Below are 16102 nucleotides of genomic sequence, written 5' to 3'. Positions count from 1 at the left end.
CGTATGGGCGTCATATGAAATGACTCTGCAGCTTCCTATTGAAAACGAAAGAAAACATTGCCCAAAGTCCAATCTTTCAGTTATGAGGGCCGTGTTCGGACGTCGAGTGCAACTTTTTATTCTGCTTTTTTTGTTTGCTTCTCTCGTTTGCTTCAGTCGGGGCGGTCGTAACGAGGAGTTCTGGTCATATTGCATGGTACACATGTTTTTTGGGAGGTTTCAACTGTACTTTTTTTTTTTTAGCATTTACACGAGGCAAAAGCCGCCGTCAATTCAAAAGGCACACATCATAACCCATCATCTTGTTTAATTAAAAGCAACGTAAATTCAATATACCGGAGTCAGGTTAATAAAGGGAATAATAAAGGCTACATTATCAAAACTTGCACGACAAATCTTGCTCGTTAAGGGACATATTAACTTTTTGGCCCTCGACGGCCATTTCCACAAAAAGGTCCGGCAGCGAGCAAGCAAGCGCTGTTCCTCCACAATCCACGGCGTCATTCAGTATGACAGACACATCATCAACGCTGGAAGCTGCTACCAAGAATATCCATGCCTGTATTTCTCTGTCGGTACTATCGCCCTAATCAACCACGAACCCGACAGGGTGTGGATGCGAAAACGCCGATTCTTGGCTGCATAGCCGCAGGTTTCGCAAGCAAGACGTGAAGCATCGGCAAAACGCTTAGCGGCGGCCATGGCTGCGGACAGCACTGCCCTGCATGGACTCGAGCTCCGACTCGAGCTGCTTAATCTGGGCATGAGTCTGCTCGAGATCTTTGTTGAGACGGTCGCGCTCGGAGATGAGCTTCTGCTCCCATTGACGGAAGCGCTGTTCCTCGATCTTAACCTGCTCAGTAAAACGCTTGCGGAGAGCCTCCTCCTCCTCCTTAAACTTGGGGTTGTCGAGCTTGCGAGGGCGGGCCTCGCCAAACTTGCGCGTCTCCATCTGCTGAGCGCGGTAGGCCTCATAGTGAAGCTCCTCGGTGGTATGAATAAGATCGAGCATGTGGGTGCGAATGAGAATAGATCGAAGCTTCTTAAAATCGCAGTGGTCCTCGTTTTCAACCTCGGCGACACCCCAAGAGTACTGACGGCCCTTGACAATCCGTCCGTCGTTGGTCTTGACATCCTTCTCGGAACCAATCACGGCGAAAGGCATAGCGGCCATAAGGCTCCGCGCGTGCTGAGCAGCAGCATCATCGTCCTCCTCGATCGGGGGCTGGTAGATCTTGATGTTCTGGGCCTCTATGACGGCAGCAATCTAGGTAGGTTAGTAGTGATGATACAATCGGTGTTTATGCCCAACATACGCGCTGCTTGAACTTGGCCAAGTCGGCAGGGCTGAGAGTATCGGCCTTGGCAATGACAGGGATCAGGTTCACGCGAGAGCAGAGTCTCTTCATGACCTCAATATCAAGAGGCTTGAGGGTGTGTCCGGTAGGGCGGATGAAGTAGAGGCAAGCGTGGACACGGAGATCGATCTTGTCCTGACGGCGGGGCTGCTGCTCCTGAAGCATGTACGACTCGTGCTGGTCGTCGAGGAACTCGATGATGGGCATCCAGGAGTCACGATTGTTAACGTAGTCTCCAAATCCGGGAGTGTCGATGACGGTCAGGCGGACTAAAGGGAGGATTGTTAGCGAGGGAAGCTGCCCGGCGGGATGTGGTCAGCACAAACCCTTGAAGAACTTCTCCTCGAGCTCAGCCTTGGTAATTTCAATCTCGACAGTCTTGTCGACCTGCTTCTGATGACGACGCTTGTGGTCTGCATAGTTTTTGATCGTGGTTGAGAACAGCGTGTTGATGAATGTCGTCTTTCCGAGGCCAGACTCTCCAGCAACCTAAATGGCGGCCTTGTTAGCGTGACAGGGTCAAACGACGATATGCCACCCTGACGGCAGAGGACATCACAGTGGCGAGCAGAGGAGTCTGCATACCATAATGGTGAAGCCGGCACCGCGCTTGGCGACAATCTTGTGACGCTGATTAGGCAGATTGGCAATGCCAATTGGCGATGCACTCTCGGAGCTGGCAGGAGCCATCTTGGGATATGATGAGGGGTGAGCTATTGCGAAGGAGGATAAACGAGAACGGAAAACAAATCGGGGTAATGACCAGACCAGAAGTTGTCAAGCGTTGAAGTACGAATCGAGATATCCGCCTAGCAAATGCTGAGAACGATTGATCAAGAAGTGCGTTTGGCAGGATGGCACAAAGGTGGAGGAGGTCGTAGCTTGAATGAATGGGCATTCAGGGGCACCAAGGGGGGTCGTGGCCACCAATTTTGCTGGTCTTGGATGCGCCCGGGGGGTCTGCGGGCAGCGCTGGTCAGTGCGATGGCGACGGGGCAGGCACTTTGCGGGACCCCTTTCCAAGCCAACGGACGATGGGTTGGACTGTGGCTGCAGAGACAGGATAATGGATGAAGCGGTCAGTGCACTCCACCGCCTCATAACTGGGACATTGGATGCTGTGGCTAGTGCCAACAGTGAGTGGCTGGAGCTGCAACGAGAATGGAACAACGAATGGCCGGCCCCTCCAAAAATTTCGACGGCCTATCGATAAGCGGCGCAGCTTGGAAAGTTTTAGACAAGCAATTGGAACTTTGCTAATAATGGACGACAAACGACAATGAAGACCGATTTCAGGGTAAGATACAGTTCAGCTTCTACGTGAGGTCAGAAGTTAGGTTAGAAGCAAGTATGCTGACTTGTATAGTTTTCAAATTTGCTAGGCACGGTGTACTGCCAGGGTAATCTGCTCTTCAGTCCCGATGGCACTCACCTCTTTTCGCCCGTCGGCAACAGAGTGACGGTCTTTAATTTGGTCGAGTATGTGCGCACAGAAGAGAGGGACTAGAAATGTGTGATTCTAACACATACCAGAAACAAGTCATATACCCTTCCCTTTGCGCATCGCAAAAACATAGCTCGCCTCGGACTCACACCTCGCGGCAACATCCTCCTCACAGTCGACGAAGACGGCCACGCTATTCTGACAAACGTCCCCCGAAGAATATCAATATACCACTTCTCCTTCAAGGCGAAAATAACCGCGCTCTCTTTTTCGCCCTCTGGACGCTACTTTGCCGTTGGTCTCGGCCGCAAGCTCGAGGTCTGGCACGTGCCTTCCACGCCCGACACCAACGCTGGCGGCGAGCTCGAGTTTGCGCCCTTTGTCAAGCACCACACGCATACCGGCCACTTTGACGACGTCCAGCACATTGAATGGTCCAGCGACTCACGATTCTTTCTCACGGCCTCCAAGGATCTCACGGCGCGGATATGGAGTGTCGGCGCAGAGGAGGGCTTCGTGCCGACGGTGCTCTCCGGGCACAAGCAACCCGTCATTGGCGCTTGGTTTTCGGCGAACCAAGAAATTATCTACACTGTCAGTAAAGACGGCGCCGTATTCGAGTGGCGATACGCAAAGCCGATTGACCGCGTCAAGGACGACGACGAGGATATGGAGGAGGACGACGATTCTGACATGCACTGGCGCATTGTGCAAAAACACTTTTTTATGCAGGGCAGCGCACACGTCCGTTGCGCTTCGTTTCACCCCGAGTCGAACTTGCTTGTCGCTGGCTTCTCAAACGGCCTCTTTGGCCTCTACGAGATGCCCGACTTTAACAATATTCACAAGCTAAGTATCTCACAAAACGACATTGACTTTGTCACCATCAATAAGAGCGGCGAGTGGCTTGCTTTTGGCGCTTCCAAGCTCGGCCAGCTTCTGGTCTGGGAATGGCAGTCTGAATCCTACATCCTCAAGCAACAAGGCCACTTTGACTCGATGAACTCGCTCGTCTACTCTCCCGACGGCACCAAAATCATCACCACCGCTGACGACGGCAAGATCAAAGTCTGGGACATTGAATCCGGTTTTTGCATCGTCACATTTACAGAGCATACATCTGGCGTAACAGCCTGCGAGTTTGCCAAAAAGGGCAACGTCCTCTTCACATCTAGTCTCGACGGTTCCGTCCGCGCATGGGATCTGATTCGCTACCGAAACTTCCGCACATTTACCGCGCCCACGCGCCTCTCCTTTTCCTGCATGGCCGTCGACCCCAGCGGCGAGGTCGTCGCCGCCGGCTCCCTCGACTCTTTTGACATTCACATCTGGTCCGTGCAGACCGGCCAGCTGCTGGACCAGCTCTCGGGCCACGAGGGCCCCGTGGCCTCGCTCGCCTTTACGCCCAACGGCGAGTCCCTCGTCTCCGGCAGCTGGGACCGCATCGCGCGCATCTGGTCCATCTTCAGCCGCACGCAGACCAGCGAGCCGCTGCAGCTGCAGGCCGACGTGCTCGACATCGCCGTCCGCCCCGACTCGCTGCAACTCGCCATCTCGACGCTCGACGGCCAGCTGACGTTTTGGAACATGGAGGCCGAGCAGGTCGCTGGCGTCGACGGGCGGCGCGACGCCTCGGGCGGCCGCAAGATCACGGACCGCCGCACCGCCGCCAACGTCGCCGGCACAAAAGCCTACAACTCGATCCGGTACAGCACAGACGGCAGCTGCCTTCTCGCCGGCGGCAACTCAAAGTACATTTGCCTCTACTCCGTCACGACCATGGTGCTTCTGAAGAAGTTCACCGTCAGCGTCAACCTCTCGCTCTCGGGCACGCAAGAGTTCCTCAACAGCAAGCTCCTCACCGAGGCAGGAACGGCCGCTGACATTGATGACGAGGAGACCTCGGACCGCGAGGCCGCCCGCGCCGCCGAAGGCCTGCCCGGCTCCAAGCGCGGCGGCGATCCCTCGGCCCGCAAGCGCTTCCCCGAGGTGCGCGTCAGCGGCATTGCCTTTTCGCCGGCGGGTACCTCGTTCTGCGCCGCCTCCACCGAGGGCCTGCTCGTCTACAGCCTGGACACGACGGTGCAGTTCGACCCGTTTGACCTCAACATTGAAATTACGCCGGCCTCGACGCTTGCGGTGCTCGAGACCGAGCGCGACTACCTCAAGGCGCTGGTCATGGCGTTCCGCCTCAACGAGGCGGCTCTCGTCAGGCGCGTCTTCCAGGCTGTGCCCCCCGGCGACGTTGGCCTCGCCGTGGCGGGCCTGCCCGTCGTCTACGTCCCGCGTCTGCTGCGCTTCGTCGCCGCCCAGACCGAGGAGTCGCCGCACATGGAGTTTTGCCTGCTCTGGATCAAGGCGCTCGTCGACAAGCATGGCGCGTGGCTGGCGGCCAACCGCGGCAAGGTCGACGTCGAGCTGCGCGTGGTGAACCGCGCCGTCAACCGCATGCGCGACGACATTAAGCGGCTGGCCGACGAAAACGTCTACATGGTCGACTATTTGCTGGGACAGGCCGGCACAAAGAGCACGGACAGAAAGGGGCTGACGGCGGGGGACGAGGGGAACGTTGCTGCGGGCATTGATGTGGACATGAATGGTGACAATGAGGAAGCGTCTAGCGAAGACGAAGACGAATGGATTGGACTAGAGTAAGGGGGAAAGATGGGCTGGCATAATCTCTCATTACGTTATATGTAGTTATCTTTTCGTTTTCCCATCATGAGAAGTCGTATTCATGGAGCAATCTTGGGGCGTTGTTGATACAAATACATAAAAAGTTGAATACCCACGGGCCTTGGTGTTGCGTGTCACAGTACGAATTTGCAAAACGCTAGCAAGGTCTTCAACGTGGCAATCAAAACCCGATGTCGAAGGTACAGTCCAGGCCCGCAGTTTACATCTTGGGAACGTCTTCCCAGGCGCCGTCGAAACCAGCCGAGCGGACCCAGCGCGGCTCCTTACCAGCGTCCATATCGGCGCCCTCGACGCTGTCCAGCAAGGCATAGTGCGCCTTGAGCCACGTCTCGTCGTCGGCGAGCCTGATCCACGCTGGCCGCTGCGCACGGTCGAGGTACGGCTTCGACGCCCGCTGCGCGAGCAAGAATGCGCGCGCCACCTTGATGGCGTGCCCGTCGTCGGCGACGGCGTGCAGCCGCGGCAGCAGCTCCTCCGGGCTGGCGACCATGGCCCGCGCCCTGCCGGTGCGGACATCATTGGGCACGTAGCGCCGCAGCGCGTCCACGTCGAGGCGCGGGCTGCCGCGGGACACAAAGGTCAGGACGCCGGTGCGCAGCTTCCACTCGAGCAGGCGGGCCTTGGCGGCCGCGGGGATCCAGTCCTGCGTCTTGAGCCAGAGAAACGCGGGGGTGAGGTTGTTGTGGTGGCTTAATACACACTTTGTTAGTAGTGAGGGAAGGAAAAGAAAGAGACAGCCTGGGGAGGAATATCATCAGGAAACTTGCATGATGAAAAAGTCAAACTTGGGCTTGTGAGGCGGGTGAAAAATGGACGCGGCCGCAACGTACGCCGACGCGTGGACCATGGCGTCAATCTGCTCGTCCAGGTTGTTGTCCGGGTCGACGCGCACATTGGCAGCGAGGTATTCGGCGACTTGGTCGGGAATGCGGTCCAGCACAGCGGTCCGGCTCCCGTCGCCGTCCTCGAACTTGGGCTCGGCCACGAGCTGCGGGTGCTCGTCGCCAATGGTCTCGAGCAGCTTGGCGAGGTGCCGTGGCGGTTGCTGCGGCGCGGGCGGGTTTCGCCGGGCCTTTTCGTCGACGGCGGCAAAGAGCACGCCAAAGTTGTCGCGGTGGATGCTGGTCTGCGCGAGGCCCTCGGCGACAAGAGCGGGCTGCGCCCATTCCAGGCCGTACATGAGTTGGAGGTATGGATGGAGAAGGCCTGTTGTGTGTCTGTGTTTTAGCAAGACTACTACGCGTGAAGAAGACGAAAAAAGGAAAAGAAGAGAGGGAAAAGAGGGCTTACCAGAAAAGAGGCGAGTAAAATTTTGCTCATTGTTAATGAGATACTTGAGGACGGTTTCTTGCCAGCCAAGTTTCTCAATCTCTTCTTGGTAAAAGCGGAGGAAATTGCCATAATATCGGCCCCGGCCAAAGAACTCCTTTGCGGCCTCGTCAAAGTTGTCATGCAGGGCACTTTGCACCTCTTCTCCCTGCTCATTTCGCTTCAGCTGATAGGATTTATTGTTATCGTAGCCGCGCTGGATGTCCTCAGGCGTGGCACCGGTGCCATACAGCGTCAGGAGCTGGTGGACAAGCTGGATGGCCGCGTTAGCACATGTTTTGCCAGAACAAGATGCACAGAAATTTGCTTACATGGTTGTGATAACCCTTTTCGTTAAAAAAGACATTGTGCTTCTAAATTCGACATTGTTAGCGGGCTCTGCTCGGTTCTCCTTCTCAGCGACTCGAAGCGCGCACCTCCATGTCTTCCTGCAGCAGCGCGCTGACCTTGGCCGCCGCCTCGGGCGTCTGCGTCATGCCAAGCAGGCCCGTCTCGTCGGCGCGGACCAGGATGCGCGTCGGGGACGCCATGGTGAGGAGCCGCCTGCACGTTGTTGCTGCGAGTACCGGAGATGTGCGGGACACTTTGCGATTCAGTGTGGGCGGGAAGAGGCGAAGCGATTCTACAGATCTCGCCCACAGCAGCGGGATACGCATGGGGAGCATGTAATAGTTTATATAGATACGCTGATGCGCCACCCGGAAATCTTTACATCTAATGCAGCTGTACAAGCTTCGGACGGGAGCTTCGGAGGCCTAGGAGGACAAACGCGGGGAAGCAGAGCAGCGTCGGTGAAAAGCGTGGCCGATTGACCGCATAGAACAGAGTGATGAAGGATATGACGGTGCGATTGGAGTGACTTGAGAGCTAACAGACATCATTCTCTCGTCGTTCGGACTGGAGCCATCTCCGAGCTGGTGGCAGAGCAAACAGAGCTACTGACAAAGGCAGTTTGGCGATGCGGAGCCCGATGACGCCAGAATTAGCAAACCGGCGACGCGGATTGGCTCACGGCTCAACACCTGGCGTTGTGCGGATAGAGTATTGCAGCTGCGTTTTTCAATTATACCCATCTATATTATACAACCTTTTGTTTGACCAGCATCGGACGCGCTGCTTCGAATTCGCGTCATCATGGTATGTCGGGGGGTCAAACGGCGGAAACAAACAGCGGCGGCTCGGGAATCGGCATCATGCCGTCATCAAGGAGATGGTTTCATCGATCCCAGGGCAAGGATACCCTGCTAGAACAAGATGACACAGATTGAGCCCGATGTGTTTTAAACAATGGCGACCCAGCTTTTCGTATCCGTTGTGTCTTCTATCCTTCTTCGTTCATGCGGAATGCTGGAGACAAGATGTGGTTTATTATTAGTAATGACGGGCGTCACAACTTGGTCGGAGACCGACAAGGACGGGGAGCAAGCGGCCGAGTCCCGACTCATCAGATACCAGCGGTCGAACTTGATTACGAATCGATCAGATTACACGACGAGTCTGGTCTACCCAACACAGACCAAAGCCGCAATGTCTTCTGAAGCCATTCTTTACGACTGCCAAATACTGCAATTATTGGCCGGGAACAATACACAAGCTGCTGGCCAGCCCTATGTGTGCCTCAGGTACCGCGATAGGTGATGATCATAAATAGCTGGGCTGTGTATGGCTCCCGCCTGCCCAAGACATGTGTGGCTGGCCGGGACCCGGCTTCTTGTCGAGCTTCGCTGCCTCGGTCAAACGATTCATGGCATCGGCAATTCTTCAAACCAAGTCTCTTCTTTTTCTTTTTTTACTTTCCTCCTATACGCGCGTACTTGGTAGTCAATGCATCTAGCTCCTCTCTCCAAACCGGGACCCCCTTTGTTGCGGCAAGATTTACAAAGACGCAGGCTCGAAGGTTACGGACACAGCTCTTTGTACCGAGGTAACCGGCTGTCAGACAATGGCGATCGTTCTTGGTTGCCCTTACTATTTACCCCCCCTTCACAAAACAGATCTTTACGGGGCCTTTTTCTCCATCAAAGCGTCGGACGGTGCGGAGTGAGTGAGGGCTATGCCCGCCGCTCAGAAGCACGAGCCTTCAGCTTCTGCCTTTTCTTTTTCTCCAGGAAATAGTAGCGTCAAGCGAACAAATTCATGCCAGCCAGACATAGCAGCAACAGAATACAAAGCCGTCCGTTCCCCCCTCTAGTTTCCCCTCGTGACGGCCTCGGGGAGTCTTAGCCCCAGCGCCATGTGGGCTGCCAGGAAACCTTGTCCATGTGCAACTCGCAGGCCAGGCTGTAAGCAAGGCTTGCAGCCCTCCTTTTCAGCCGCCAAATCACCCCCCAAACATCAAGGCCATTTATGCGGGGTATTACGGCATACCTGACCCAAAGGAAGTTTTAGTGCCGTATTAAAACGCGGGGCCGATAAGCTGTTCCTAGGTACGAGCACACATGGCTCCGGGAGGAAAATAGGCGAGACGGACGGGGGGGTAATTACGTGCCTAATAACCCACGCTTGCATAAACGTGGAAAAGGGGGCTTAGCTATTTCAAGGGGATATTTGGTGGCGTGCCTAATTTTGTCGTAGAGACTGTGCAGAAAGCCACATGTGACGCGGGACAGGACAGAGGAACCTAAAGATATTAAGCTCAGCCAACGCCAGCCCTTTTCGTTGGCTTTCTTTTTTTTTTTAGCATTTTTTATCTTCTTATCCCATTCTTTCTGTCTCTTCAGCTTGAGGTTGACTTGCTTCTTTGACGAGTGATTGCGATATAGACTTGGTAAACAAACCTGCGCATCCTGGTCTAGACTAGATCCTTTTTGCAACTGGCTCACGCAGCCAACAACCCACAACTCCCCCCCCGTCCCCTTCTCTTCAACCCCCCTCTCTCACCCAGCACGATAACGGTCACCATGTCGCAAAACGGCCACCAGATCGCGCCAGGCCACCTCGGCAACCTGACCGACGAGCAGGAGGCGAAGCTGCGGCAGCTCTGGTCTTTTGGCTTCCAGGTCCTCGAACTGTACGAGACCGAGTCGCGCATCTACGAGGAGAAGAAAGCCCGTGGCGAAGCCGTCGACCCGCCCAAGCCCGCCGCCGCCGCCTCCTCTGGTGGCGGCTGGGGCTTATTCGGCAAGAAAAAGGGACCGACGGAGCTCACGCACCCCAAGTTCCCCAACTCGGTCAAGGAGCTGCAGAAGCTGGTGCCGGCCGACGAGCCGGACCGCGACGAGCTCGTCAAGCTGGCCATTGAGGCGCTCGACGTCTACACGCCCGAGACGGCGCGCTCCATCCTCATCGAGGCCGTCAAGCACGAGCACCCGGACACGCTGGCGCTGCGGTTTCTGCGCGCGCGCAAGTGGAACGTGCTGCGCGCCGTCCTCATGCTCGCCAAGTCGGTGCGCTGGCGCGTCGAGGACATGAAGGTCGACCGCGTGCTCATGCGCCAGGGCGAGGGCCACATGTTTGAGCAGGAGCTGCACGGCGCCGCGGGGTCCCGCGACAAGACGTTTGGCAAGGACTTTCTCAACCAGATGCGCTGGGCAAAGGGCTTTTTGCACGGCACGGACCGCGACGGCCGCCCCGTCAACTACATTCGCGCCGCGCGCCACCGCGCGTCCGACCAGAGCGTCGAGAGCCTGGAAAAGTTTACCGTATACTGCATCGAGCTGGCGAGGCTGTCGCTGCAGGCGCCCGTGGAGATGGGAGTAAGTGGTTGCTTGCTTGCTGCTGCTCGGAGACGAGTGGCCACCCCCCCGGACAACGAGATTGAGGCTGACCTTGCAACAATTTCTAGACCATTGTGTTTGACCTAACAGGCTTTTCGCTGTCCAACATGGACTATGTCCCCGTTAAATTCCTGGTTCAGTGCTTCGAGGCCAACTATCCCGAGTCTCTCGGCTGCATCCTCATCCACAACGCACCATGGGGATTCGGCGGTACGTCCCAGCACTATCCCCCCCCCCTTCACCTCATCTACCGTATGTACTAATACCTTCAACCCCCATTTCCTAGGCGTCTACCGCATCATTGAGCGCTGGCTTGATCCCGTCGTCGCCTCCAAAGTGCACTTTACCAACGGCGCCAAAGAAATCGCCGAGTACATTGCACCCGAGCAGCTCGTCAGCGACCTCGGCGGCACCAACCCCTGGGAGTACGAGTACGTGCCGCCCGTCGACGGCGAAAACGACCGCATGGACGACACGGCCACGCGCGACGCCCTGCTGGCCCGCCGCAAGGAGCTCGCCGCCGCGTTCGAGGACCGCACGCGCGAGTGGGCGCGCGTCGCCGCCGCCAGCGGCGCCAAGGCCCCCGAGACGGCCAAGGTCAGCGCCGAGCGCGACGCCATTGCCGAGCAGCTCGCCGCCAACTTTTGGGAGCTGGACCCGTACCTGCGCGCGCGCTCGCTGTACGATCGTCTCGGCGTCTTTCAGGGCAACGGCAAGGTCGACTGGTCAGCCGCCAAGAAGACTCAGGATCAGCTCAAGGCCAAGGCGGGGGAAACCAAGTAGACAAAAAAAAAATAGAAAGAGACGTTTTTTTTGTTAGCAAAGGGAGGGGTACGGGTTGGTACAATGAACATGATATAGTAAAGCCATCTAAATGCAAAAGAATAAAGTTTTTTTTTTTTTTTTTGTCAAGTCGCAGTAAGCACATTTGTTTAATCAGCTACTCTGAATAGTAAATCGTAGGTGCATTCTTCCTTTGTATGCTGGACTGCCGTGTCCCGGCATCTTCTATCTGTGTTTGGACCGTGTGTCCTAGCACACGGGTATCTGACCAAAGCAAAAAACGGGGACATCATTCTAAACCAACATCATTACATTTTTGCGTCGCAAATACTTTTTCGGGCGGGGGGGTATTTCATGGCAAATCATGGCAAAGCATTGCAGACCACTTAGGCCTTGCGCTTCTTGGAGGCGTGGTCGTCGGCATCGGCGTCGCCCATCTCCTCGTCAGACTCCTCAAAGTCAATGTCGGAGAGGGCATCGTGCTCCATGGCAGTGACTAAAAGATCTATCCGTTAGCATGAGTTTTCATCTCCCCTCCCATCGTTTCTTTTGTCTGTTGCAAAAGATTTCATCCAAAAAAAAAAAAAAAGAAAAAAAAACTCACTAAAGTACTTGATGGCGTTGGGCCAGACATCCTCGGCGATGCAGACGGCAACATCGTCAGCCGTGGGAAAGATTTCCGTCTCGTACTCGTCGAGGTCATCGTCCTCGTCCTCGTCCTCCTCCTCGGGGACCTCCTCGCCATTCTTGCGCTTCTGGCGCTTGGCCTGCTCCTCCTTGGCCGCCTCCTTGGACTCCTCCGCCGAGACGTTGCGGCCGCAGAAGCCGAACCAGGCGAAAAAGGACACGGCGTCGATCCCGGCATCATCCATCTTGGCGAGCAGCGCCTTTTTGGGCTCCGCGTCGTCGCCGAGCTTCTTGCCGCCGGCGGCCTGCTCGGCGGCGCGCAGCTGGCAGACGAGGTCGAGCATGCCCTGCGTCAGGTCCTTGTCCTTGCTCTTCCAGTGGATGCGGACGGGCTCCGAGACGAGGCCGGCCCAGCCGTCCCGGGCGTAGCGCCACCAAAACTTTTTCTCAATCGTCTTGTCGGAAAAGTACTCATTGTCGGAAAAGGTGAACTTGATGGCGATGCTGCGCGGGTCGCCGCCCGAGGCCAGCTCGAAGCGCTCGACCGAGAGGTCGACGAGCGAGTTGAGGAGCACGGCCGAGTCGGTGGGCTGAATGTACTCGTCAATCTCGGACGGCGACTGCTCGAGGACGAGGGGCCAAAAGTTGGGAATGTCGGCAATGACCTTGGCGCGCTTCACGTAGAGGTCGGCGGTGAGCTTGGCCTGCTGGCGGACTGTGTGCGCGTTGGTCAGTGGTAACTCTTTTTCCGCGGGGGGAGGGGGATTTGTCTTTTTTTTTCGCTTCTTGTAACGTACGGAGCTCAACCTCGACATCCTCAAAGTCATCCTCGAGCTCCTGGAGCTTGCTGAAGGAGACGGGGTTCTCAATCTTGTCGTCAGACATGTTGTAGAGATATTTTGATTCGTGTATGCAAAAAAAAAAAAAAACGTTTTGAGGAGCAAGATGTAAAAGATTGAGCTGAGAGGGGCACGTCTGGTATCCTTTTATTACTTTTTCAAAAACCACAAGCCTAATCGCAAAACAAAAAATTTTCCATCGGGACCTTGGCTCACTCCTCTTTCTGACATAAACAACAGTGGATATCAACGCCTCTGGTTGGCGGGCCGAGCTACTTCAGATTTCCCAAACATTGCAAGTCGGTGAAGATGAATTTTAATTTGCTCCGTTCAAGCTGCCTTTTCCCCGTCTAATTGCAGGCAACCTAGCTTGTTAGCTTGGAGACGGGTGGGGCTGAAGGAGGGGCGTGGCTGATGTCATTGGTGGGTAGCCGAAGCCTCGTGGGATATTAAAGAGGCTAGACTATGTTGGACGATTTTTCTAGTTTTAAGGGTCTCGGGCGTCGAGGACACAACAGCCTCCAGTACAGCAAGAATGAATATCATTACGTCGCCGTCTTATCCGAGCGGGGTTGCTGTCCGTTGATTCGGGTAGGTATACAACTATTTCGTAGACGGACACATACGTCGTTCCTACAGAAGCACTTGTCTCTGCAACCTTCCTAGCTATACCTAATTTACCTAATTCGCCCTAGACCCCGCCTGTCTAGCTCTATCTATATAAACAGAAATAAAGAAGTATAGTACTGGGAAATAAAATTATTTTTCATGTTTAATATTATTTACTGACTGTTCGTAAACTTGGCTTGAAATTGCTCAAGATGGCTGCTACGACACTATAATCGATCGACCGGCAGAGTAGAGTAGAAAAAAAGTAGCAACTTTGGTTAAAGTGATTGTTCACAAGATCAGAGTCTCCATAAAAGAAGCTCTCGCCAAAGGCCATTTACGAAAAATCAAGATGGGGCATTCCATTAGACGCGGTTCCCCAACACATTCTTCATTCGACTCAGTTGAAAGTCGCTTAGCTTGCTGGTTGGAGAATGATAGCGTGGACACAAATTCCCCCATATCAGGTTGCCGCTTATCATGTACTGCATAGCCTCGATCAAGCGACGGGAGTCAAGTGACAAATCCTGTCCAACTTTGATCTTCTCTAGAGTCATGACATACTGTGCAACAAAGTCTTTCACTTTTTGACGAATTCTGAGCTTTGCTTCTTCAATGTCAATCGAGTGTTGTTGCATCAATACCCAAATACCATTCGTCATGATCATCATATCAGACTTGTCTTGCATTTGGGCAATTTTGTACTCTTTGGCCCAAGACTGAAGATCATTTGTAAGAATTGAGGCTGCCCAAACCGGCCGAGTCAATTCAAAGCATGTTTGTTCTTCTTCTTTAGGAATCGTAAGCTGCATGCCAAAGATAGACAGCGCAAGCAGAAAACTATATTCTAGTCAGGAATTGCCAGTTTATTGTTGAGAAACTGAACAATACTCACTCGGAACCGGAGTCCTGCACAACTCTATATTCGAGGAAATCATCAAAGTCTTTAAATTTGATGCCATTTTTCGGCACTCTCAAGTCTCTTTTCAAGTATTTCATCACATCTGATGTCCTTACAGGGTCGATAGACATGATCTCCTTGGCGAAGTTGGCTAAAATTTGCCCCTTCCCAGGTTTATGATCCTTGACCATGGCTTTATCAATCACTTCATTGCGGCGGTATACCATCTCGCTAGTTAGAGCAAAATCCTGGCATATGTTAGAATTTTTTTTTAAAGTAGGGTGCATCATATATACCTCAGGTACCTCGGTCGTGTCCAGCGCATCGTCGTTCAGAAAAGCTAACTCTACCATGTAAGAGACGAGTTCTAGCCGTTCTGGCCGGCATTCTGGCATCGTCACGGCAGTAAAGCTGTATATAGGACCTATGCTGCCGCCCATATTAGTTGGTAGCGGTCCAACAAATTTTCTCCAGTCATTGTGCAGTCGAATAGCGCCCATTTCTTCCAAGTCCTGGTTCCGGTGAACTCGAAGGGGTATCCCATCACTGAGTCCTTCACTGTCGTAGGAAGAGGAGTCGATCAGATGCGAGTAATGATACTCCATGTTGAAAATGAAATACAAGATTGCCAGCAAAAGGACAAATGAGCTGATGATGAAAGGCTCGCGGGATGCGTGCCAGATTTCGCGAACTGGCTATCTAATAAATACTCTGTCAGCGGCTGAGACCTGCGGGCGGCTGAGAATCTCTACCTCCACCTTCTGCAAGCCGCTTCCTCTTGACGCTACGTTATATTCATAAGGCGCGGTGCATAAAAAGTAGAGCTGAATCTCTTGAAAGCAGTCTTGAGACATCTTCAGGACGTGATTGGATCCCGCGCGCTACGTACATACCTCACCGACTATTAGTTCGGGTAAAGACCAATCCAGATCAGCGGAACTCTGAAACAAACCTAAGCTATATATATATTATAGTTACGTGACCAATGTGCTACGTCTAGCTGAAAGAAATGGCTTGCATGGCCATTGATTGAGGTTTGCGTGGCCTTCGTAGAACTCCACCGAAACCAAGCATTTTGTGGACAAAGTCCTTCTTCCCATTTGGCCCACTTGAAAAACTTTTGAAATTCATACCTCTTTAATTGCCGGGCTTGAGAAATTGTGCAAGACGAGTTGGAAGGGTTGCTTCGATGAACATGTCCCACCCAGCTTGCGTACACCGGCTGATGGAAGCGCACCGGGAAAGAGCTGTGAATGAGATTGTTCATTATATTCCACAATTATAATCGTTTAGTCCAGAAACGGTCCCGAATGGCATGATCCTGCAAGACGAAAGCTCGCGCTTACTGACGCGACTGATTTAGCGCGATTGTAACGATCACTGTACCGTCATGCCAACTGGCGAAAGACTAGGCATTGATCTCAGTACGACCAATAACCACGATCCCAACTATGATTCATATAGCTGTTCGTTATAGCAATAATATCCATTCACCGGCGTTTACCATAGCTAGGATCCGGCTTCATATTTGGCAGAGCATACTAATACAGGCTAATATCGAAGCGTGGACTCCATTGAAAGATATATTTAAAATAGCGCGTATCTCGTTAGCCACATTACAGCCACGCAGCCGCCACAGTTGGCTGACCATGCAAAGTAGGTGGTCGATGATTGGCTGCTTTAGTATCACGTGCCAGACACACTGTCATTCCCGCCGCAGCCTGGGGCGTTGCCAGGGCACCTTGCTGCTTGGCTCCCACCTGAAAAGTGAGAGAGAAAAAAAAATGAGCGAAGATGGC

The 16102-nt window shown here is 53.9% G+C and overlaps 6 protein-coding genes across 6 annotated transcripts; 2 read left to right on the top strand and 4 right to left on the bottom strand.

Annotated features, from left to right (window-relative positions):
* Nucleotides 1-688: 688 nt before the first annotated feature.
* Nucleotides 689-2048, bottom strand: BBA_04748 (cell division control protein 12; the record flags this gene model as incomplete). Its single annotated transcript, XM_008599845.1, has 4 exons — nt 689-1267; nt 1317-1627; nt 1685-1847; nt 1944-2048. The coding sequence occupies 4 exons, from the start codon at nt 2046-2048 to the stop codon at nt 689-691; spliced, it is 1158 nt and encodes a 385-aa protein (XP_008598067.1).
* Nucleotides 2049-2637: 589 nt separating this feature from the next.
* On the top strand, nt 2638-5457 carry BBA_04747 (Periodic tryptophan protein 2; the record flags this gene model as incomplete). Its single annotated transcript, XM_008599844.1, has 3 exons — nt 2638-2655; nt 2725-2837; nt 2892-5457. The coding sequence occupies 3 exons, from the start codon at nt 2638-2640 to the stop codon at nt 5455-5457; spliced, it is 2697 nt and encodes an 898-aa protein (XP_008598066.1).
* Nucleotides 5458-5698: 241 nt separating this feature from the next.
* Nucleotides 5699-7358, bottom strand: BBA_04746 (HypA protein; the record flags this gene model as incomplete). Its single annotated transcript, XM_008599843.1, has 5 exons — nt 5699-6188; nt 6330-6705; nt 6790-7081; nt 7140-7181; nt 7245-7358. 5 exons carry the CDS (start codon nt 7356-7358, stop codon nt 5699-5701), a joined length of 1314 nt encoding a protein of 437 aa, XP_008598065.1.
* Nucleotides 7359-9728: 2370 nt separating this feature from the next.
* Nucleotides 9729-11327, top strand: BBA_04745 (phosphatidylinositol transfer protein CSR1; the record flags this gene model as incomplete). The annotated part of the gene is made up of 3 exons (XM_008599842.1): nt 9729-10523; nt 10613-10754; nt 10831-11327. 3 exons carry the CDS (start codon nt 9729-9731, stop codon nt 11325-11327), a joined length of 1434 nt encoding a protein of 477 aa, XP_008598064.1.
* A 386-nt stretch (nt 11328-11713) lies between these two features.
* BBA_04744 (Nucleosome assembly protein (NAP)) lies at nt 11714-12839 on the bottom strand (the record flags this gene model as incomplete). The annotated part of the gene is made up of 3 exons (XM_008599841.1): nt 11714-11823; nt 11932-12669; nt 12752-12839. The coding sequence occupies 3 exons, from the start codon at nt 12837-12839 to the stop codon at nt 11714-11716; spliced, it is 936 nt and encodes a 311-aa protein (XP_008598063.1).
* Nucleotides 12840-13767: 928 nt separating this feature from the next.
* BBA_04743 (fusicoccadiene synthase) lies at nt 13768-14908 on the bottom strand (the record flags this gene model as incomplete). The annotated part of the gene is made up of 3 exons (XM_008599840.1): nt 13768-14242; nt 14298-14551; nt 14600-14908. 3 exons carry the CDS (start codon nt 14906-14908, stop codon nt 13768-13770), a joined length of 1038 nt encoding a protein of 345 aa, XP_008598062.1.
* Between the last annotated feature and the right edge of the window lie 1194 nt (nt 14909-16102).

The sequence above is a fragment of the Beauveria bassiana genome (assembly GCF_000280675.1).
Source record: "Beauveria bassiana ARSEF 2860 unplaced genomic scaffold BBA_S00011, whole genome shotgun sequence".
Lineage (NCBI taxonomy): Eukaryota > Fungi > Ascomycota > Sordariomycetes > Hypocreales > Cordycipitaceae > Beauveria > Beauveria bassiana.
The sequence above is the reverse complement of the archived record's forward strand: the minus strand, read 5'-3'. Positions and strand labels throughout refer to the sequence as shown.